Source organism: Doryrhamphus excisus, chromosome 1, assembly GCF_030265055.1.
Source record: "Doryrhamphus excisus isolate RoL2022-K1 chromosome 1, RoL_Dexc_1.0, whole genome shotgun sequence".
In the NCBI taxonomy this organism is placed as follows: domain Eukaryota; kingdom Metazoa; phylum Chordata; class Actinopteri; order Syngnathiformes; family Syngnathidae; genus Doryrhamphus; species Doryrhamphus excisus.
The window spans coordinates 34733031-34756944 of NC_080466.1; the positions used below are offsets into that span (position 1 = coordinate 34733031).

At 41.8% G+C, this 23914-nt stretch overlaps 2 protein-coding genes across 2 annotated transcripts in view; both read right to left on the bottom strand.

Moving 5' to 3' along the window:
• Window positions 1-16735, bottom strand: part of lig1 (ligase I, DNA, ATP-dependent) — a 57980-nt gene extending 41245 nt beyond the window's left edge. Inside the window, exons 1-14 of the mRNA XM_058086570.1 lie at window positions 16526-16735; window positions 15927-15995; window positions 14830-15007; window positions 14592-14751; window positions 11066-11197; window positions 7819-8070; window positions 7640-7739; window positions 7492-7566; window positions 5855-5911; window positions 5469-5527; window positions 5190-5303; window positions 4606-4772; window positions 2264-2340; window positions 2069-2160 (exon numbers count right to left, since the gene is read on the bottom strand). Of these exons, the coding sequence (XP_057942553.1) occupies window positions 2069-2160; window positions 2264-2340; window positions 4606-4772; window positions 5190-5303; window positions 5469-5527; window positions 5855-5911; window positions 7492-7566; window positions 7640-7739; window positions 7819-8070; window positions 11066-11197; window positions 14592-14751; window positions 14830-15007; window positions 15927-15995; window positions 16526-16542 (1549 nt within the window). The 5' untranslated portion in view covers window positions 16543-16735. The remainder of the gene's footprint in view (window positions 1-2068; window positions 2161-2263; window positions 2341-4605; window positions 4773-5189; window positions 5304-5468; window positions 5528-5854; window positions 5912-7491; window positions 7567-7639; window positions 7740-7818; window positions 8071-11065; window positions 11198-14591; window positions 14752-14829; window positions 15008-15926; window positions 15996-16525) is intronic.
• Window positions 16736-17316: 581 nt separating this feature from the next.
• LOC131137639 (ETS translocation variant 3-like protein) lies at window positions 17317-23077 on the bottom strand. Its single transcript, XM_058085821.1, has 7 exons — window positions 22976-23077; window positions 22720-22776; window positions 21013-21064; window positions 19495-19726; window positions 19290-19410; window positions 17778-17868; window positions 17317-17705 (listed from the first exon to the last, which is right to left on the bottom strand). The coding sequence occupies exons 3-7, from the start codon at window positions 21062-21064 to the stop codon at window positions 17518-17520; spliced, it is 684 nt and encodes a 227-aa protein (XP_057941804.1). The 5' UTR covers window positions 22720-22776; window positions 22976-23077; the 3' UTR covers window positions 17317-17517.
• Between the last annotated feature and the right edge of the window lie 837 nt (window positions 23078-23914).

Below are 23914 nucleotides of genomic sequence, written 5' to 3' on the forward strand. Positions count from 1 at the left end.
TTGGATTGACATGATTTTCTATGGGAAAATTTGCTTTGGTTAGAGTCCATTTAGTAACATTAACCAAGGCACCACAGTATTGCACTTTTTTTTGCACGTTTTTTTTCTTTCGGCTTTTTCCTGATTACGGAGTCGCCACAGCAGATATTTTTTGTTGTTGTTGTTCCGCATACTGATTTTGGCTTGAGCTCTTTATATTTCGAATGCCCTTCCTGACGAATACCAATGATGCTTACTAGTAAAGATTCGAACCCGGGGCGTTTGCTCTGAAGTCCAGTACTATAATTATTCTGAAAAAAATATTTTGTGTAAATATGTATGTCTGTCTATATGTGCCCTGTGATTGGCTGGCGACCAGTCCAGGGTGTACCCCGCCTCTCGCCCGAAGACAGCTGGGATAGACTCCAGCACCCCCCGCGACCCTCGTGGGGAAAAAGCGGTAGAAAATGAATGAATGAATATGTATGTCTAGAATGGATTAATTTGATTTACATTCTTTATGGGGAAAAAGGTATTCAGTTTTTGTACATTTTGGTTTTCCTCCTCATTTTGGTACAAATGAATGATGAAAACCAAGGTTTTACTGTACTCATATATGTACGTAGCTAAGAGTTTGGCTTTGAAGTGTTCTATTGATCAAATAGCAGTTGAACAAATCAATGTAAAATATTAAGCAAGACATTTCCGGTCCAGGCTGCAGATCAATGCAAATTTCCCCACGGAGCCTTGGGCCTAATTGGCTTATTAAAGCATACCTCCACTGGTGAAGAAGCCCCGAATACTAATAGGATCAGCATTAAACAAATTAATTGGCTGTGTGTGGTGCTGGCGATAGCAGCCAAGAGCATCTGGTGAGAAGAAGCGCGTCAGAGACGTCAGCAACACACACAAAAAACGTGATTCCTCAACTCCAACATCACATTCACCACCAACGTGTTTTTTTGGGTTGGATTTAGGACAGGAAATGTTTTAAATTCATCGACATCGCTTGTAAAGGATATTTAAACACCTTTAATGAGCGTCCCATAAATAAAGCATGCCGGCACCAGCGCCATCTATGTGACCTACCCAGCTGAATTATTTAAATATCACATGAGCATCGTTCAACAAAACTATGTCAAGCGGAAAAGCCGGGAGGAATGCGGAACTTGTGTTTCATCGGGCCATCAGGGAGGACCGAATCCTCAAAAAGCATCTTGACAGCACACTCAGTGGTCGCAAAAGAAGTTCTTAAGCAGCCGGAAAAAGCAAAAAGTCGCAGCTAAAGTAGAAAAGGGGACATAAATGGGATGGAAGTTGAACTGTATTGATAAAAGCATAAGTGTGAAATTCTGTTCATCATCTGGCACTCAGTGGGATCCTTATGATATTATAGTATGGTACATGGATAATATTTTGGTTTCACTATTGAGCTGCCTGAGTGGACCAAATTATTAGACACAGTTCTCAAAGTGCAGTTAAAGTTCTCGTTTCTTGTTCTCGTTTTTTTTTTATTATCATTTTTGTGAGTGGCGACTCCAAATGGTCCATAGGTATGAATGTGAGTGTGAACGGTTGTTTGTCTATATGTGCCCTGTGATTGGCTGGCCACCAGTCCAGGGTGTACCCCACCTCTCGCCTGAAGACCCTCGTGAGGAAAACGCAGTAGAAAATGAATGAATGAATGAATCTTTGTGAGTGATTCAATTCCACCCTCGGCCATCTCTGTGTGGAGTTTGCATGTTCTCCCCGTGCATGCGTGGGTTTTCTCCGGGTGCTCCGGTTTCCTCCCACATTCCAAAAACATGCTAGGTTAATTGGCCACTCTAAATTGTCCATAGGTATGAATGTGAGTGTGAATGGTTGTTTGTCTATATGTGCCCTGTGATTGGCTGGCCACCAGTCCAGGGTGTACCCCGCCTCTTGGCCCAAGACAGCTGGGCTGGGCTCCAGCATCCCCCGCGACCCTCGTGAGGAAAAAGCGGTAGAAAATGAAATGAAATCTTTGAGTGCAGATTTTTTTGATCCAAGCTCATTGGTGTCCCTCAGGATGGTTTCCTTGGCAACTACAAACAGTCTTCACATTTACCTTTTGGGGGGGACGTCAAGCACATGGCTTGGCTCAATGCCGACAGTACGCTCTGCTCAGCCAGCCCGATCCTCAGCTTCCCTGCTAGCGACCTGTCAATCAAAGAAATCTTTCACATGATCTGGGTCTAAGCACCGTGTGTGCACCGTGTGGGTTAACGTGTATGTGAACGTACGTGCATCACAGCACTCTTACCTGACGATGTAGCGGGCCTCAGAGAATCGGCACGCCACAAAGAGGCCTTTGATGATGTCGATTTTCTTATTCATGGCCTGAGGCAGAGAGAGGAAATTGAGATTCGGGGACGAGCGAGCAGAGAATGCACAAAGACTTGAGGTCAGTGGCAAGAACAAATGGCAGGTTCCGCCTTCACGACAGCGGGGGAGACGGGACGGCGGCAAACACAAAGGAACTTAACTAATTGCTTGAGGGCACGTTTACACTACAACAATCTGGAGAAACAAAAAGTAAAAAGCTGCAGATGACAGCACTAAAAAAAACAGTGTAATATATATTCCATGCTTGAGGTGGTGATTCACTTGGGGGGGGGGGGGGGGGGGGCATGAAGCATTCAGAAAACATGAAGCATGAAGGGCGTCACTGATACGTTTGTACATTTAACACTGACGTGAAAATATGAGATATGATCGGCTATCACAACAAAACATCCACATCTTAGCTTTGTGTTATAGGCAACAAAAAAAATTAGTATGGGTGAGATTACAACATGCCAAGAATTTTCGTTTGGAAAAAAGCTGCATTGCAAGAACAGGACAGCCGGCCCAGAAGCTAATCACGACTGTGGCATTGTTACTATGAATAATAATACAGTAGAATATGGAAGTGGCAATGTGCAAGGCATTAGAAGTGCATATTAAGTGCTTTACAATCACCTTGCAATCCAGTCTACTTTAGTGTTCCCAGCGTCAGCGAGTTAAGTGTGGCTATTTTTTTTTAACATCAAAATTGAACAGGGGGTACCTATTATGCTAATTTTTCGGCCCTTTGTATTGAGTTGTGGACTCCTATAGAGCAGCTACACACGATAACCAGCACACAAAGCTTTCTAGTTCTTCCAGAATCTATACCTATTCCAGCTGTATTGTTTGGATTTCGTGCTTCCTGCGAAAAGTAATGTATGTATAGTAATGTAATACAGTAAACCTCGGATATATCGGACTCGGATATATCGGAAATTCGCTCACAACGGACAGATAAAAAAGAACCAATTTTTCTGTAATGCATTTCCAATAAAAATTCATTGCATATATTGGATTTTTTATAAAGGATTTCGCCTATTTCGGACAAAATCTCCAGTCCCGTTCCAATGCATTTCCATTAAATTTCCCTCGCATATATCGGATGGCCGCATCGTGGCGCTCCGATTCGCCGAATCGTGACAGGCCGCTATACGACGTCATTTGCAGCATTTGCAGCGTTGCCTGCGTGTCCAGGTACATTGGAAACATAGTCAAGGAAGTGCCTTTTTATAACGGATAAAATCCGATTTACGCATATACCGGATATAAATCCGATATACTATGCGTAAAACGGACATTTTCCGATATACGCATATAACGGATTTCGCTTATATCGGACAAAACCAGTGGGAACAATTGAATCCGATATATCCGAGGTTTACTGTCAGCACACTCAGTGGTCGCCCACTCCACTGTGATTGGTCACACTCCCATGTGCTTAAAAGGACTTCCAGTTTGTGCCACTAGCTGGGAACCCAACTTTATAGGAGACGATAAAAAAGGGTGTTTATCTTTGTGTGTTGGATCCCCAATCCATTCCTACTAAATCGTACGCTTACGTCTATCTATCTATTTAAGTTTATGGTCTGTTGCAACCAATGTTTAGGTACATGCCACCACCTGCTGTACCGGAATGTGGATGTTGTGCCCGAATGTTGACGCGTTCTACATGTGCGTAGTGACAACTCGAGACTCTTTCACTTTGGAAACCACGCACTGAAAAGCATATGATGCTGCATTCAAGCTAAAAGCAATACCTTTGGATGACTACCGGTGAAAAAGTCTTCACAAAAACTGGCCGCATGCAAGAGCAGATTAACTGCTGAAGAGTACTACTACTACCAGATGAAGAGTGACGCCCAAAGAGAGAGAAGCCGAGGGAGTTGTGAAAGTGGGAAGTTTCATCTACGTAGAGTCTTTGTAGTATTATCCGGTGTAAATAATGAGTAATAGTGTGTAATGGTGACTATAGGGTATTATCTACAGGGCTCTAATAATGTTAAAAAATTGAAAAAATTAAAATAAAAAAATCCATTCATCGCTATAAGGTCTGGAACCAATTTAACCGCAATAATTTATATGAGAGATGACTACTTATAACTTTATCCAAAAAAATGTAATGCCTTATCAATCTTTATTACAGTTCGAAGGTTTTGCAAACGTTTACAGAAAAAACATTGATTAAATTCTGTTGTACTTCAGTAGTCTTGTGGTATTTTGTCCTGTTTTTTTTTTTAACAGCATTTTTGTCCCGCATTTCAAAATCGGCCGACTCACCGAGTTCCCACTCATGCTGGCGATCTCCTTCAGTTTCTTGAACACGCCCCCAACTGTCAGGCTGGCCGGCTGGAACATGGTCCGCTGGTTGCTACGGGAACTCTCGGCCACCAGGCCCAGGTCGCCTTTCTCCGCAGCCTCTGACTTTATTTTGTCCAGCTGTCGCCCTGCAAAGCAGACAGAGTTGTTAAACAACAGCAGCAAAGAACAAAACAAGTGTTTTGCTTTAACAAAGGCGGCACAGCGGACTAGTGGTTAGCGCGCAGACCTCACAGCTAGGTTCAATTCCACTCTCGGCCATCTCTGTGTGGAGTTTGCATGTTCTCCCCGTTCATGCGTGGGTTTTCTCCGGGTACTCCGGTTTCCTCCCACATTCCAAAAACATGCTAGGTTAATTGGTGACTCCAAATTGTCCATAGGTATGAATGTGAGTGTGAATGGTTGTTTGTCTATATGTGCCCTGTGATTGGCTGGCCACCAGTCCAGCGTGTACCCCGCCTCTCGCCCAAAGACAGCTGGGATAGGCTCCAGCACCCCCCGTGACGAATGAATGCTTTAACAAAGCGTGTGTGTGTGTGTGTTACCAGTTGCTTGAGCAACAGCTTTCATCAGCACCGTCTCTCCAACTCCAAGTTCCATCCCCAAGTAGGCAGGACCCAGCTGGTTTAAACACAAGTACACGCAGCACAGCAGGTCGTCTATGTGCACAGACAAACACACGTCTCAAGACAAGAAAACATCTACCAAGCTTTATCAAGGCTTCCAAATGATACACCCTGGAAAGTGAGGTGACTTCATCAGCGCCTACGTGATGGAGCATATGGCTGCCAGCGTACGGCGCGGAGAGATAAAGTTACGCTTACCTGGAGAAAGAAGCACCACAGAGCGGAACAGGTTGGCCAGCGTCTCGATGTTCCTCAGTCTGGGGACAAAGACAGCAGCTTTGAGACGGCAACACGACGAGGCGAATAAGGAGATTTGTCTGGAGCTTTTCAATCCCGCATGGAGGGGAGACTTTGCCCGTTTTTAGACGTGATTTGCATATGTAGAAAGACAGGAAGCGTCACTGACAAATCCTCATTTTTTTTTTCCTCATTTATCCCAGATTTCATCATCTATGGACAAACTTAACAGCTTCGATAAATCAAACATTCTGAGACCTACTTCCAATTTCTTTCCATTTCCGAGATACGCTGGGAGATACAGACGGTCATGTTACATTATTTAGCACTCCAAGTGGCGCTCTCACCTTCCGGAGTCTTGTTCGATCTTTTCAAAGGTCCGAGCCACCGCCAGATAGGGCACTCTGGAGGGAAAGACCAGCTGGGCGTTATGGAAAAACACACTGAAAGATTCTGGAGAGTCAGTAAGACATTAACAGTGACACTAAAAACAGAGGCAAAGTGGTGAGTCTTACACAGTAGAAGCTTTGTTTTTGTCATGAATTCATTCCAAAAGGTCCAATGAAAAACAAATCAATTTTTCCATAACAATAATGTAAATTAGTTCGCTACTTTTGTACTTTGCTAGCACTTCTACCTTGAATTCTATCATTTCTTTATCAAAGTTCTGGCACTTGCAAAGTTTTTTTGCATCTGTCCTGAATTGTAAAAAAAAAAAAAAAAGCACAGATTCCTCTAACGTTCATAAATATGCAGTGGTTCAAAAAAGGAAGGAAGGAGATAGAGTTGTGCACCACCCTGCGTGTGTTCTATGAGAAAGCATACACACTCAAGATGATTAAAGGATCCCATGGGCAGAATCTGTCAAGGATGTCTCGACTCATTTCTATTCTGCCGTTTTACTGCAATTTCCTTAAGTTTGTGGATTATTTCCCGTACTATTTCAAGGCCTTCTGATATTCTTGTTTATTGTGCCTAGTGGCAGTTCTCATTACAGCGGAAACCATCTATCATGGACCGGATTGGCTGACTGACGTTGACATAAGAAAGTAGTGCTTCATATTGGTATCCGTGTTTCTGCCAATAATGATATCGCCGCGCCAGGGATGATGAGCTCCACACAACACAAGCTGGCTGGCTAGCTCAGTCTACCCACGGCCTGTAAGGTGTAAGGCAGGGGTCTCAAACATGCGGCTCACGGGCCAAATAGTTTGAGGCCCCCGCCTTGATATGAAAGTTTAATGTTAGTGCGGCCCGCGCAAGTTTGATATGGATGCTGTATGGTATCATGTACCCAGAAAAAATTATTAAGTTTGATTAATGTTCATGTTAAAGGTTAAAAAACTGTTAATAGTTATCCTCTCTATCCGTGTGGAAGTGGTAAGTTTTTGGCTTTTTAAGTTTAAAGGAAATAACTTGGAGGCTACCGTTTAGGTCGCTCGCTCTCTAGTTTGCGAGTTAGCATGTGTGTCAAGACCCTGCAGTTGCGCAATATGTTGTAAATAAAAAGAGTATAAATGTGACTATAGTCGTGTTTTGTCATGTCTCTAATTAATTTTTATCTGAAAAAAATAATTTGTCCACCCACCAACTATATGTGGTTTCTTAATTTTTAATTATTTGCAGTTTAATTATTATTATATTTATTTATTACTGATTGATTGATTTTCTTTATTCTTGATCTTATTTTATTTTTATTTTTAAATTGCACCATATCGAATTGCGTTGATTTGAACTAAATGGTTATCGTATCGCATCGTGAAGAGGGTGAATCGTATCGCCAGAAAATTCCATGTATGGTTAAAGTATGGTATCGCTGGCAGTGCATGGAGATGTGTATGGAATCGTCCTCAGTGCTGAGATTCACACCCCTAGTGTAGATGCCATCGTGCCTTGCCCTGGCCCACCAATCAAAGGCGTGACGAAGGAGTGTCGAATCAGACAAACTGAATTTTGGTTCAACTGAGGACGCCCAAAAACTCACTTGTGTCCTTTCCCCCAGCAGGCGTGGTCCAGAGGGTGGTAGTTGGATCTGGACGGGTCGTAGTTGGCCAACTCACTGTGGAAGACAAAGTGATGTGATGGCAACATAGCGGGTGTTTCCATGGTAATATCACATCCTGTTTCCTCACCTCTTTGCATCTTTGCTGTTCTCCGCTGAGGACGTCCTCTTGTACTTCTCGCCTTCACGTTTGTCAGACTTCTCCGTCTTCACTGCCGCTTTCCTGGGCGCTACCAGTTAGCAAGTAAAACAAGAAGAGTTGGTCATTGTTGTTATTTTGAAAGGATATTTTAATTAGTGTCTCCTGACCAAAGAAGCTGCTGATTGGTGTTTTCTTGGCCTCCTCTTTTAGGGTCTCCTCTGGCTTCTTTTTCTCGTCCTGCTCCTCAGCAGCAGCAGCAGCCGTTTTGTCATCATGTCTGCCCTCTTTGGGATCATTTTTCTTTTCGGTCTCCTCCAATTTCTCATCAGTGCTGCTGGCTTCATCGTTGTCACATGTCCTCACCTCCTCGGTCACATCCTTGTCGACGCTTTCTTCCTTGGCGTCCTCCTCCACCTCGCCTGCACACAGTGGGGGTAAGGCTCAATGAAGAGTTGAATGTCAGAAAAATGCTTACAGAAAAACACTTTTTAATAATAATAATAATAATAATACATTTTATTTGTATAGCGCTTTTCAAAATACTCAAAGATACTTTACAGAAAAATGGAGTTGAATAAAAACAGAGTAAAAGATACGTTAAAATACAACATTCATTCATTTATACACAGTTAAAACATGAGTAAAAGCGGGGCGGGGGGCACAGCAGTCAGGTATAAACAGTTAGACATTAATAACAGATTTAAAGAGGTGGGTTTTTAGTTGTTTTTTGAAACTGGGAAGGTCAGGGCAAGCACGGAGTGAATGGGGCAAAGAGTTCCAGAGTGTGGGGGCAGCGATGGAGAGATGGAGAGACGTAGCGATGCTAGACAAGAGGAGCGAGGTCATGACGTCATTATACTTCAACAAGCCTATAGATCAGGGGTCTCAAACATGCGGCCCGCGGGCCAAATATGGCCCGCAGGACACTAGTTTGAGGCCCCCGCCTTGATATGAAAGTTTAATGTTAGTGCGGCCCGCGCAAGTTTGATATGGATGCTGTATGGTATCATGTACCCACAAAAAATTATTACCTTTGATTAATATTCATGTTAAAGGTTAAATAACTGTTAATAGTTATCCTCCCTATCCGTGTGGAAGTGGTACGTTTTTGGCTTTTTAAGTTTAAAGGAAATAACTTGAAGGCTACTGTTTAGGTCGCTAGCTCTCTAGTTTGCGAGTTAGCATGTGTCTCAAGACCCTGCAGTTGCGCAATATGTTGTAAATAAAAAGAGTATAAATGAGTATATTTGTCTACCCACCAATTATATGTGGTTTCTCAAGTTTTTATTATTTGCTGTTTTATTATTATTATATTTATTTATTACTGATTAATTGATTTTCTTCATTCTTGATTTGTTTATTTATTTTTCATCTTATTTTGTGCAGAATGCAGAATGTTTTATCAGCGCTTTTATTGTAGAAAATCGGAACCAAAGCACTGAAAAAGTTTGTATATTTTTCTGTTTTTAATAAATGCGTTTTGGGTTTTTTTTGGGAAAACCTGATGTGGCCCAGTCTCACCCAGACCGTAGCTCCAGTGGCCCCCAAGTAAATTGAGTTTGAGACCCCTGCTTTAGATACTCTTACTGAGTTGCTAACGTTTAAAAATGTCCTCTTAAATCCAACACTGCACATAGCTAAAGAAGATTAGATTTTACTTTTCCGGTATTTATTCCAAAATAAGAATGGACTACTTTATTTTAGCGGCTATAAAGGATCCAACGACATGTGACTTGTGCAACAGTTACTCTTTGCATGCAGCCAGCTTTTGTAAAGGATTTCTAGCAGGTCTGCATCTAAGACTCCCACTCAAGTGCCACTTTGAATGCACAATTCACACTGATGTGGAGTTGCTGCAAATACTTTGTTGTGCCCCCAGGAGTCACAGCTGGAATGGTGTTTGTCCTCTTGATGGCCGCTTTCACAGAATCTGTTATATGGGCCGTCATGCTGTCCAAAATGAGCAATGCGTTTTTTTGCATCATCCACCCTTTTATTGCTTACTTTCACAACAATTTCTTCTGGGAATGTTTCTTTCGGCATTGTCATCCGCTTAAAAATGATCATTGGTGGAAGTTTTTGTCCAGATGTGGTGCAGGCCAATATACGTGAAATGCGTTCTCTCAGGTTGACAGACGATTCAACTTCCTTGTTAAGAGTCCCAGGCAGGTCAAACCATCAAGGCATCTCATCCAGGATCCCTCCACGATCTGACCCCCCCATATCTCACAGACCTGCTCCCTCCACACAATCCCTTCGCTCCTCAGACTCCAATTTCCTGGCACTCCCCTGTAAGACCAAGCTCCGAACCTGGGGAGACAGAGCTTTCTCCATCGCTGCCCCCACCCTCTGGAACTCTGCCCCATTCACTCCGTGCTTGCCCTGACCTTCCCACCTTCAAAAAACAACTAAAAACCCACCTCTTTAAATCTGTTTTTAATATCTAACTTTTTATACCTGACTGATGTGCCCCGCTTTTACTCTGTTTTAACTGTGTATAAACCAGGGATCTCAAACACGCGGCCTGCGGGCCACACTAGTTTGAGGCCCCCGCCTTGATATGAAAGTTTAATGTTAGTGCGGCCCGCGCAAGTTTGATATGGATGCTGTATGGTATCATGTACCCAGAAAAAATTATTATGTTTGATTAATGTTCAAGTTAAAGGTTAAATAACTACTAATAGTTATCCTCCCTATCCGTGTGGAAGTGGTAAGTTTTTGGCTATTTAAGGAAATAACTTGAAGGCGACCGTTTAGGTCGCTAGCTCTCTAGTTTGCGAGTTAGCATGTGTCTCAAGACCCTGCAGTTGCGCAATATGTTGTAAATAAAAAGAGTATAAATGTGACTATAGTCGTGTTTTGTCATGTCTACAGGGCTCTAATAATGCTTAGTTAATTTTAATCTGAAAAAAATAATTTGTCTACCCACCAACTATATGTAGTTTCTTAAGTTTTAATTATATGCTGTTTTATTATTATTATTATTATTGTTATTATATTTATTTATTACGGATTGATTTTCTTTATTCTTGATTTGTTTATTTATTTTTCATCTTATTTTGTGTAGAAAAATAAAAATTAAGATATTTGAGAACAGTGGAATGTTTTATCAGAGCTTTTATTGTAGAAAATCGTAACCAAAGCACTGAAAAAGTTTGTACGTATATTTTTCTGTTTTTAATAAATGCGTTTTTTGGGTTTGTTTTTCTTGGAAAACCTGATGTGGCCCAGTCTCACCCAGACCCTAGCTCCAGTGGCCCCCAAGTTAATTGAGTTTGAGACCCCTGCTGTACAGTGAATGAAAGTATCAGTCATATTTGGCCCGTCCGTCATGATACGCAGCACTATGAAACAGGAAATACAAACAATAACGTGTGCAATGAGGCTCAAAGCAGTCATGAGCTGAAGTCTCACCTGGGTTGTCGACACTGGCCTCCACTCGGGCTCGCTTGCTTTGCTGACCTCCCGGCTTCTTGGTTTCGGCCTCGTCTTTCTGGCCGTCACTGCTACTCTCATCAAGCTTCCTCTTGGGGAACATCTTCCTCGCTGAACGAAGAACAAAAAGTGAATCTATGGACTATATAGTGTGTACTCTCCTCTCCATGATAAGCACCAGGACAATTTTGTCATGAAAAATATGAAAAATAATACCAATTCATTTGTATAGTATCCATGCAACAGCAATTAACAGTAAAGTCATCTCAAAGCCATATTCATATAACTGAGCTCCAGCATGCAAGAACCGCACATGAGCCCGAGACTTAACGGAAGACAATTTATGTACAAATTACAGTAACAACATCACTTGAATGTTTTCATGCATGTGGCAACGCGCCACTCTTAAACACAGCAGGCATCAAACAACAAACTGGACGAGTCAAACGAAGGAATCAGAAGGAAACAGTTTGGCGCCGAGCAGTGAACATTGTCTTCCTGCCATTAAAAATAAAAGACGCTCCACTTAGGGCACCTTAACGATTCTACTTTATGTTCACGGTCCAAATGTAATCGGGAGCGCTCAGAATCATCAACAGTGGAAAAACAGCGAAAGACAATTTTTTTCCTGTTGCAGATGACATACTTTGACAACAATAATATATATATAAAATAGGAATAATTAAGGACATCGCAAACAGCCGCTGCGTATCAAGAGCCCATCGGATCTACTCTGACCCCACACACCCCCAGCATGGACTGTTTTCTCGCCTGGCGTCGGGGGAGAAGGCTCTGCAGCATCCGCTGTAGAACAACCAGGTTTAGAGACAGCTACTTCCCCCTGGCCATCAGACTGCTTAATGCCAAATAAGCCCCTCTACCTGCCCACAAGCACACGCAAAACCTTAAATTATTATTATTTATTCTAAATTATTTAAATTATTTGTGCAATTTACTGTTTACGCTGTACATTGTTTTTCATATTTCATGTCATCTATTTATTCTCCACATTATTATTATTATTACACGGGAGCCAGGCAACGACATTTTGTTGGCAATTTCACTGCTGTGTTATTGTGCAATGACAATAAAGGAAGTCTATCTATCTATCTTACGACAAGTGCTACTTAGAAGATCAGACTTCCATCAAAAAATAACTTGTGTTTGTAAAATGAGTCTTTATCCAGATCTGCACCAAAAAAAATAAAATATTTCTTCTTAAAGCAGTCTACGGTGGCTAAGCCTGCGACTCATGTCATAAGACCATAAACATTTAAATACTTTCTTACTAAAAAATACATACAAACACTGGATCAGTCACAACATAACTCATTTTAAAACTCTGTACAGTAAGGTTTTCATTTCTTATTGTTATTGTGCATGTGAAGGTTACAATGTGTCCACAAGTGTTTTGGAATTGCTAAATTTTGTGTTTGCTGAGTTTTTTCACTTGCATCACCAAGTTTCGCTTCCGGGTTATGTGATGGCTCTTAGCAACTATTGCTAAAAAGGTGTTGCAATTGGGAACTGCTGTTTTCATTAACCTTCCTCTTGTGTTAGCTTTCTGGTATCATCTCTTATGTTAACCGGGTCAGTTTTGACCCATGTATTAAATCAGCTATAAAATACACTAAAAACAATAAGTTACCATCAAATTTGCTTCTCATGTCTTGGTTACCTTCTTAGGCTTCCTCATCCATGAAAATGTTGGTTTTAATACTTTTGGTGTGGGCATGGAGGTCTTTTTTTGTCACTATACCCCTCCATTTCAATTTCCAAAAATGGTCAAATGAACCTCAAAAGAATCATATTCATAAATTGAAGGTTCTTTTGTTACCTGGCTATTACTGAGGGATATAGAACATATCTCTTAAATCAATTAGTTTTATTTAGTTTCTCATTTTAGTATTAATCACTAAAGAAACATCTATGGTGTTGGGGTGAATTTTGACCCATATATATTAATGTCAAGAAAAGGTAGAAAAAGTTATTGTTTTCAGCAACAGAACTTTAGTATGAAGTGAAATCAAAAAACAGAACAGGTCCAGATCTTGGTTCACTGTACTTCTTGCCATTCTTTCCATGATCCAAATTGTAAATGTGAAATCAGCCATCAGTCAAATGAGTGAATTCACCTCACATGTCTGGACATTGTTTTTCTGCTGGTATACTGGAAAAGCGGTCAAAATGAGAATCCCCTGAAGCTTACATGATGAGAAGAGGAGCTGGTTGTCATTGTGTTGGCTAATTGTACACTTATGATTTCAGTTGTGGCTCAAAATATTGCTTTATAGCAGGGGTCTCAAATACGCGGCCCGCGGGCCAAATGTGGCCTGCAGGACACTAGTTTGAGGCCCCCGCCTTGATATGAAAGTTTAATGTTAGTGCGGCCCGCGCAAGTTTGATATGGATGCTGTATGGTATCATGTACCCAGAAAAAATTATTACGTTTGCTTAATGTTCATTTTAAAAGTTAAATAACTGTTAATAGTTATCCGCCCTCTCCATGTGGAAGTGGTAAGTTTTTGGCTTTTTAAGTTTAAAGGAAATAACTTGGAGGCTACCGTTTAGGTCGCTAGCTCTCTAGTTTGCGAGTTAGCATGTGTCTCAAAACCCTGCAGTTGCGCAATATGTTGTAATAATTTATTATTTGCCATTTTATTATTATTATATTTATTTATTTATCTATTACTGATTGATTTTCTTTATTCTTGATTTCTTTATTTTTCATCTTATTTTGTGGAGAAAAATAAAAAAGTAAGATATTTGAGAACAGTGGAATGTTTTATCAGAGCTTTTCTTGTAGAAAATTGGAACCAAAGCAAAGTTTTTAATTTTTTTTTTTTGTTTTTAATAAATGTGTTGGCGGCACGGTGGTCTAGGGGTTAGCGCGCAGACCTCACAGCTAGGAGACCAGGGTTCAATCCCACCCTCGGGCATCTCTGTGTGGAGTTTGCATGTTCTCCCCGTGCATGCGTGGGTTTTCTCCGGGTACTCCGGTTTCCTCCCACATTCCAAAAACATGCTAGGTTAATTGGCGACTCCAAATTGTCCATAGGTATGAATGTGAGTGTGAATGGTTGTTTCTCTATATATGCCCTGTGATTGGCTGGCGACCAGTCTAAGGTGTACCCCGCCTTACGCCCGAAGACAGCTGGGATAGGCTCCAGCACCCCCCGCGACCCTCGTGAGGAAAAGCGGTAGAAAATGAATGAATGAATAAATGTGTTGGTTTTTTTTTGGAAAACCTGATGCGGCCCAGTCTCACCCAGACCCTAGTAGCTCCAGTGGCCCCCAAGTAAATTGAGTTTGAGACCCCTGCTTTATAGTCATATTATTATAACCGACCCTAACAATACAGTGGTCATAATTTCAACCAGACCATTTTAAAATTTTGTAAAAATGAATTTTTTGGTTTTATTTTGTTGAAATAGAGTGTCCTGACAAAGTCAAAAAGCCTTGATGCAATAAAAAAATGTTATGTGATTGTGTGCCGCTTCCTGACCTGTCTTGCGCTTGGTGATGCCACCAGGGGAGGGTGCTATGGCTCTGGGGGTGCCCGGTGATATGGAGGAGGCCGGGGTTAGGGGAGTGCTCGGGGTTTTGGGGGTAACAGAGGATGGCGGGGGAGACAACGGGGTGGGGACGGCCTTAAAGACGTCATCCTGTTGATAATTGCAAAGAAGATTCTTCAATGTCTTGGTTAGGGCCGCATGTACAGACGGAACAACTGGTTTTCTTACCTTTGCTGTTTTCACAACCGGTTGATCCTCTTGTTTCTTGGCGTTTACTTGCTCTTTCACTTCCGGTGCGTCATCGTCATCGCTGTCCAGAACCTGTCGGCTGCGCTTGATGACCTTCTTAACAGACAAGTCCACTTCCTGGACGCCATTCTGGATTTTGAGCGGGCTTTTGACAGGCCTGGCAGTCCACACAAACACAAACACAGTTAGTTCGTCATACACAGCAAAAAACAAAACAATTGTTTACTTTGTTGAAGAACAAATGTGCGTGTTTTGGAGCATTTCTGTGTTGTGACATTGCTGCACATTTGCCCCAGTCGGCCATCGAACTCACCAGTTGACTGACCATTAGAACGGCCCACCAAGAGAGTGGTTAGTTTTGTTAAAACTTTAAAAAAAATTGAATAAAACGTAATAGTCATCCCTTGCTGAATCGCCGTTCGAAGCAAATATTCCTTGGTGAGCTACTCAAAATCACAACGAAAAGAGCAAGAGCAAGGTTAAGTGATATTTTAGCACGTTAGCAAGTTAGCACAGGCCCTGTAACCGTGACAGGCACTTGCAGCTTCCCTGTGAGGCAAAAACCAGCTCCAAACAAACCTGATTGCTTGTGCATTTCAATGACAAAATGTCAACGTGGTTAATATTTGGCGTCCTTGGACCAGTAGCTTGGCAGATAAGTATAGTGAGTGAGTCCCAAAACTTTAGACATTACTTTATAACTTTATAACCTTTTGCACACTGATATAGTAGATGTCATTTATGGTATGGGGGGGTCACCAGATACACATATTATATGTGTGTATATGTATATCCTGTATACACACACACATACACAGTAATATAAATATACTGTATTCACACACACACTTAAACAGTAAAAATAATTAGAGCTTCCACTCTTTCCTGACTGTTTTCCACTCATACAGTCAGTTGAACAGTGTACTCTGTGCGGCCACATAGAGCCAAATTACCAGCAGCCAAAACTAAAATGAGTGTCATAAAATCAGTTCTCAGTGGGAGGCAGTGCAGTTGTACACCACTGCAAGCCACAATAATAAACAGGCCGAATTTGCAGTATGTAAACAAAATCTTACTTTTTCACTGATTCATCACTGGCTTTCTTCTGGACATCCTTGTCCTTCCCTTTGGGTTGAAAGAAAGATCTGGAAGAATAAATGACAGTAAGCAGAAAGTGCTGTACAACATTAAAAAGTCATTTTAAATTGAAACAACATATCAAGTAAGCGTGGCCATAAGCATCTTAGTCTAGAATGATTTCAGATCTTGCAAAAAACACATTTATTATGTCACATTTAAATAATGTAAATATGTTGTTACGCTTCTTCCGGTTTTGCACACATGTTTTTAAAGGCTGGACGGAAGTGCGCAAAGAATCTTGGGATGTACTTCCACTCAATGGAGGACACACTGGTCGGCCGCATTTGGAGGAGCCGTCCCACGGCGCTAAGACGTCATGTCGCACCACATGAGCCGACTTAGACACAGCTTGTACGAAAAGTTCAGCTGCAGCCACAAGCACCATAAACTCAACTCCAGGACATTCCACCTCCCCCCAAAACACATCCTTTGTTGTTAAATGAAAGCTAGCTTAAAAAGCAATGCATCCCCAAGCTAACACTACACCCTCCAATCAAGCTAGCACGTAAAAAAAGAACATGCCGCCCTAACTTACGCGATGCTGCGTTGCATGTTGATGTAGACAAACTCTTCCTTCCACCGACGATGGAATGGTTGCGGCGACAGGGGCTTCTATGTGTTATGACCGTACATAAATCCACAACAACACATCCGCACAAGGAGCCCAAAGAGACACAACTCCCGCGCTGGGGTTTGACGAACCACTTGGAATATTCGGCGCCAAAATGACAGCTTCCTCAAAGATCGTCTAGAGATAGTGTGAGGAGATTGTAGTACGGGGAAAGTGAATATAAGGAATTTGGCTGTTTTCATACAGCAGCACAATGTGGGAGGCTATTTGTTAATGCTTATACATTAATATAATATACTAATGTTAAGGAGACATTACTTCTAGTAGTTATTCATTAAATTTAGCACGATACAATTCAAATTAGACAAATCAACAAAACATCATAAAGATCAATGCTTACTGACAAGACGATCAAGTCCTAATAATTACAATTCATAAATCTTAACAAAGAATGAAAGACGATTTAAAAAGTTACTTTTGATGTACGGGTTTATGTGGTTCAACATTGAAAGAACGACAGCGTCATCATCTTTCTTTAACGCATCTCTGTAGTTAAGGCGCTGCTGCCACCTGCTGTCTCGGAGTGAAAACTTTATTTAAAAGGCATAAAATGTCACCGGGCGCATAATGTATTTATCTGGGGAGTTAAACGACACACACAGAACAGAGTAATGTAAGTTAAATACTTTATTGCAAGCGCCACATCGTCTGTTGTTTACAAGTGCAATCTTACTGTGGCTTGAAGTGCTGACAGAAGACAAAGTCATACATAAATAAAACAAAACATCTGTCTCACTAAATTGAATCACAAAACTCGAAACTATTTCAACAATCTACAAAAATAAAAGTGTTTTTCACATCCCATCTGTTGCAGTAACATCCCCCCTCCTCCCCATCTGTCCATCACAGCCCTCCCTTCTCTCAATTGCTGCCTTCCGGCAAACAGCGTCCAAGTCTCAGTTCACCACATGACCTTTGCCGAGCCACTCGTTGGCGTGGAGGGCAGAGGAGGTGATAGGGTGTAAGCCAGGGAGGCTGGCTCCTCCTGAGATGAAGGGCGAGGGACTGTGGAGAAGCTGCATAGATGGGATGGCATTAGGGAGGCAGCATGGGAGCAAAAGGGGATGAGGCCGGGGCTGGACCACTGTTGTGATGAGCAGAATGAGACCTCCATTAGTCACAAAGTATGAAAAAGGTTATTACCCGTGTTTGTTACCTGTGTCCATGGCTGATCCAGGGGTCCCACACAGAGGAAGACCACCCTCATTAGAGAGGAGATTGAAGGGAAGATGGCGGCTCTGAAGCAGCTGGAGGATGCATGAGTGGATGCATGGAGATGTGTGTGGGTTTTAAAAATATCGATATTTTTTCTACAGATTCAAATTGAAACGTATATCAAGAGTTTCATTTCTAATGAACATCAACACAAAAGTTGCATTTAAAAAATTCACATTTAAAAAGTTGTTAGTTCATATTTTTATACATATTTTATACATTTTGGTGAGGGGTGGTAAAGCATCTAAAGAAAATCCCATTATTATTCTTTTTTTGAAGGAATTTTATTTATTTAATAATTGATTAATTAATCATAATAAATAATAAATAATAAATAATAAATAATAAATAATAAATAATAAATAATAAATAATAAATAATAAATAATAAATAATAAATAATAAATAATAAATAATAAACAATAAACAATAAATAATAAATAATAAATAATAAATAATAAATAATAAATAATAAATTAAGTGCAGGGACAAGGGCTTCTGAAGATCCAAATATGTTTATAATGTTCGTTCATTCGTTCGCCGGGGGTGCTGGAGCCTATCCCAGCTGTCTTCGGGCAAGACGTGGGGTACACCCTGGACTGGTGGCCAGCCAATCACGGGGCACATATAGACAAACAACCATTCACACTCACATTCATACCTATGGATAATTTGTAGTCGCTAATTAACCTAGCAGGTTTTTGGAATGTGGGAGGAAACCGGAATACCCGGAGAAAACCCACGCATGCACGGGGAGAACATGCAAACTCCACACAGAGATGGCCGAGGAATTGAACTCAGGTCATCTAGCTGTGAGGCCTGCGTGCTAATCACTCAGTCGCCATGCAGCCCCATGTGTTTACATTCATTCATTCATTTTCTACCGCTTATATCTTCACGAGGGTCGCGGAAGGTGGAGCCTATCCCAGCTGTCCCCGAACGAGAGGCGGGGTACACCCTGGACTGGTGGCCAGCCAATCACAGGGCACATATAGACAAACAACCATTCACACTCACATTCATACCTATGGACAATTTGGAGTCGCCAATTAACCTAGCATGTTTTTGGAATGTCGGAGGAAACCAGAGTACCCGGAGAAAACCCATGCATGCACGGGGAGAACATGTAAACTCCACACAGAGATGGCAGAGGGTGGAATTGAACCCTGGTTTCCTAGCTGTGAGGTCTGTGCGCTAACCACACATCCACCGTGCAGTCTGTTTATAATGTTTATAAAACAAAAAGTGTACTTTGTATTGAAGCATAATGACAAGTATAATCATAAATCAATAATAAATACATCCAGTAGATAAAGCATATATACGTATTAATATATTTCAACAATATAAAAATGAGTATTATTCTGCTTGTAAGTATGATAATCATTGTAATAATTGGTGCTTTTAAAGACGCAGTAGCATCTGTCAGGTGTGTGAGATGAGATGATGATAACCTGATGACAAGATGGAGGCAGGTGAGCCGCGTAGTTGACCAGGATGAGTTTGCTCAAGTTGAACTTGTACGTGAATCTTTTGCCTTTGGTCTTGTGCAGAATACGCTTGTTGTAGTAATATCTACGTGGAAGAAGAACAATCATATTAAGAACATACTTCATTCATATTCACATACTATAAATTGAAGGATTATTGTCCGTCTACCTGAGTGCCCGGCTTAGCTTGTCGTAGTTCATGTGGGGCTTACCCTTCCTCTCCCCCCACAGCCTGGCCAGCCTCTCGGGGTCACGGATGACAAACTCGCCCCACTCACCTCCCCAGCCGATGGCCCCGCCCTCGCCGCGGCCCAGCAGCTCCAGCAGGAAGTGCCACAGCTGGACCTGCCTGGAACCTGGAGACCAGGATGGCTTGTAGGCCCAGTCGGGGAACAACACTGCTGGGGGATTGACATGAGAAAATATTGTTCATTCATTCATTTGTTCGGCTGCACGGTGGTTGTGTGGTTAGCACGCAGACTTCACAGCTAGGAGACCCGGGTTCAATTCCACCCTCGGCCATCGGTTGTTTGTCTATATTCATTCATTTGCTACCGCTTATCCTCACAAGGGTCGCGGGGGTGCTGGAGCCTATCCCAGCTGTCTTCAGGCGAGAGGCGGGGTACACCCTGGACTGGTGGCCAGCCAATCACAGGGCACCTATAGACAAACAACCATTCACACTCACATTAATAATAATATAATATAATTGGAGTTGGCTCTCGCCCAAAGATAGCTGGGATAGGCTCCAGCACCCCTGCGACCCTTGTGAGGATAAGCGGTAGAAAATGAATGAATGAATGAATGGAGTTGGCAATTTTGTTTTTTTAAACAGCTTAATTAATTAATTATTAATAGATTAATATAATTCATTCATTCATTCATTTTCTACCGCTTTTTCCTCACGAGGGTCGCGGGGGTGCTGGAGCCTATCCCAGCTGTCTTCAGGCGAGAGGCAGGGTACACCCTGGACTGGTGGCCAGCCAATCACAGGGCACAAACAACCATTCACACTCACATTCACACCTATTTTTCTGAGTAACTTCAAACTGTCCAGCCTCTACTTCCGGATCGGATTCGGGATCCAACACGTACAGCCCACATTTTAAAAAGATAAATCAACTCCGATGAAGTTAGCGACACAAACCGGACACACTCAGGAGTGTGACCAACCACAGCGGAGTGGGCGTGACTGGAAGCGGGCCATGGGTGGGATACATTAAAACAGACAGTTTTCACAGGAACCACACAATTCAAAGAAATACAGCTGAATTGGTGCAGATTCTGGAAGAACTAGAAAGCTGGTTATCACGTGTAGGAGTCCACAACTCAGCAAAGGGTCCAAAAAATTATAATGATACATACGTAGGTTCCTAGATGAGGAAGTTGCCTACAGCCACAGCTGTTAATACCAATGCGTTTTGACCCGTTGATAGTGAGAAAACCTAGCGGTTATTTTTATCTTTTGTAGACCACACACCCAGCGACTGCACAATTGAAGTGAATAGGTGTTCATTGGAGTTTTTACTGTATTTTACACTTTCTGTTCACAGTACCCCAAATGTGCAATCCAGACAATGAAGATCCAATCTGGTTCAGTTTTAAACCAAATGTGAAGCCAAGAAGTTAAAAAACAAATCCAAGCATTTATTTAGTGTCAGGTTTGGAAATAAACACACACACTTACTTCTGGTCCAGTAAGGTGATGAAAAATGTCCCACTGAGAAGTTGCACTGCATCTGAGGGAGGAGAAATGTAGTTTTAAAGAAATTCTGATGTTGAAGGAATACACAAATAAACTAGAAGTACACAGTAGTAAACAACCAGCATGTTTCCAATGGACATCCAGTGGTAATTCATTCATTTTCTGACGCTTATCCTCACAAGGGTCGCGGGGGTGCTGGAGCCAATCCCAGCTGTCTTCGGGTGAGAGGCGGGGTATACCCTGGACTGGTGGCCAGCCAATCACAGGGCACATATAGACAAACAACCATTCACACTCACATTCATACCTATGGACAATTTGGAGTCGGCAATTAACCGAGCATGTTTTTTTTGGAATGTGGGAGGAAACCGGAGTACCCGGAGAAAAAAAACCACACATGCACAGGGAGAACATGCAAACTCCACACAGAGATGGCCGAGAGTGGAATTGAACCCTGGTCTCCTAGCTGTGAGGTCTGCGTGCTAACCACTCGACCCACTACCTAACAATTTGTACTATTATCAACACTTCTTAACTTCGTTTTGCACTTGTAAACCTCTTAAATGGGACCTATTATGCTCATTTTTGGGTGCTTTGTATTGAGTTGTGGACTCCTATAGAGCAGCTACACACAATAACCAGCACACAAAGCTTTTTAGATTTTCCAGAGTCTGCACCTAACCTAGCAATGTTTTTTTTGGAATGTGGGAGGAAACCGGAGTACCCGGAGAAAACCCACGCATGCACGGGGAGAACATGCAAACTCCACACAGAGATGGTCGAGGGTGAAATTGAACTCGGGTCTCCTAGCTGTGAGGTCTGTGCGCTAACCACTCGACCGCCGTGCGGCCCTCAGTCATTTTCAATGGTACTAAATTAGTGTTTAAAAACAAACAACGTTATTAAAAAATAATTTGGAACAAAATGTTAAATGCGCTAACGGTGGTAACTAATTGATCTAATTAATTACATAATTTTTTGTCTGTAATTAACGCATGTGCACCAGAGCAAGCACTGCTTTCTGTTATGATGCCACACGGCAGCACAGCACAACTCTTAATGCAGATGTACAAATTGCTGCATGATTCATTAATTAATTTCAAAACTGAGATTAATCTGATTAAATGTATTCATCATTTGCCAGCCCTACTGTTTAACCAATATTCATTCATTCATTTTCTACCGCTTTTTCTTCACGAGGGTCGCGGGGGGTGCTGGAGCCTATCCCAGCTGTCTTCGGGCGAGAGGCGGGGTACACCCTGGACTGGTGGCCAGCCAATCACAGGGCACAACAAAATGTTAAAACACAACAAATTCCAACACAATCCACACAAAAAAAACGACTAGGACACACCTTTAAATAATAAAATGATTCCCTGACTTGTCTATTTAATGAATAAGCCTGTCAAAAACAATGCGTTAACGGTGGTAACTAATTGATCTAATTAATTACATAATTTTTTGTCTGTAATTAACGCATGTGCACCAGAGCAAGCACTGCTCTCTGTTATGACGCCACACGGCAGCACAGCACAACTCTTAATGCAGATGTACAAATTGCTGCATGATTCATGAATTAATTTCAAAACTGTGATTAATCTGATTAAATGTATTCATCATTTGCCAGCCCTACTGTTTAACCAATATTTTCATTAAAACAAAAAAAAAACAAAACTTCAAATGAGTTACCTCTTTCTTCCCTGTTTACTGCTGGCTCGCCCTTTGGAAAGAAGACGGATCAGGATACTTTGGAAAAAAATGAATAAAAAGTCTATCACTGTGACATTTCTTTTATTGACAGATGTGTTGGCTCGTTAAAGCGCAGACAATTCAATTGTGCTGACACAAAATGTCAATACGAGTGTAAAAAAGTTGCAGTAATCCCTGCAAACACAACAAAAGATGACAGTTTGTGTGCCGACGTTGCAAAACAATTCAAAGTTACCTTGAGAGGAGAAGCTGAGGATGAAGAAGGATGAGGAGGCGGTCCGCTTAAAGTGAGGAAAGGACTGAAGGATGGATGAAGACGATCTTAAAAGGTCTCCTCTTGGAACACCCCCGCCTTCTTAACAAACCCCCCACTCCACCCCACCCCACCCATCTATCCCACAGTAAGACTGACAAGGTCAAAACCAGTGTATGATTCCAGCAACTATTATGCCAAGAAATTCCTGGGAATGCTCAAAAACAATCATGAAGTAAACATAATTCATCAAATGTCAAGATGTCAATAAAATAAATACAACAAATGAAAAATAAAGCAGTTGTTACATAAATTTTAAACATTAATGTTACAAAATATAAACATTCTATGAATAAATGGGTCATGACATAAACAAATCAGTTACCAGGGTTGTACAGTGAGAGTATTTCTTATGTACTACTATATAATACATATTTTTCATTATTCAGTATGCATGAAAAAAGAAAACAAGGAATTGTTTCCTTCATTGTGTATTTTTTCATCAGGAAGCAATTACGACAGGCTTTGTGGCTAGAGTGGGCCCCCACAAGCCTGGTGCGTGTGCACTGCTGTGGAAGCCAACATCGAAGCGAGGTTCTGCCTGATTATGCCACAAAGACACAAAATGGACACACTCACTCGCTAATACTCTCTGTGAAATATGTATACCGAGGATGTCCAAAGTGCGCCCCTGGGCCATTTGTGGGTTGCATTTTTATGGGCTCCTAAATGGCACATTCATTCATTCATTTTCTATCAGTGTGCCGGACCTAGCATGTTTTTGGAATGTGGGAGGAAACCGGAGTACCCGGAGAAAACCCACGCATGCACGGGGAGAACATGCAAACTCCACACAGAGATGGCCGAGGGTGGAATTGAACCCTGGTCTCCTAGCTGTGAGGTCTGCGCGCTAACCACTCG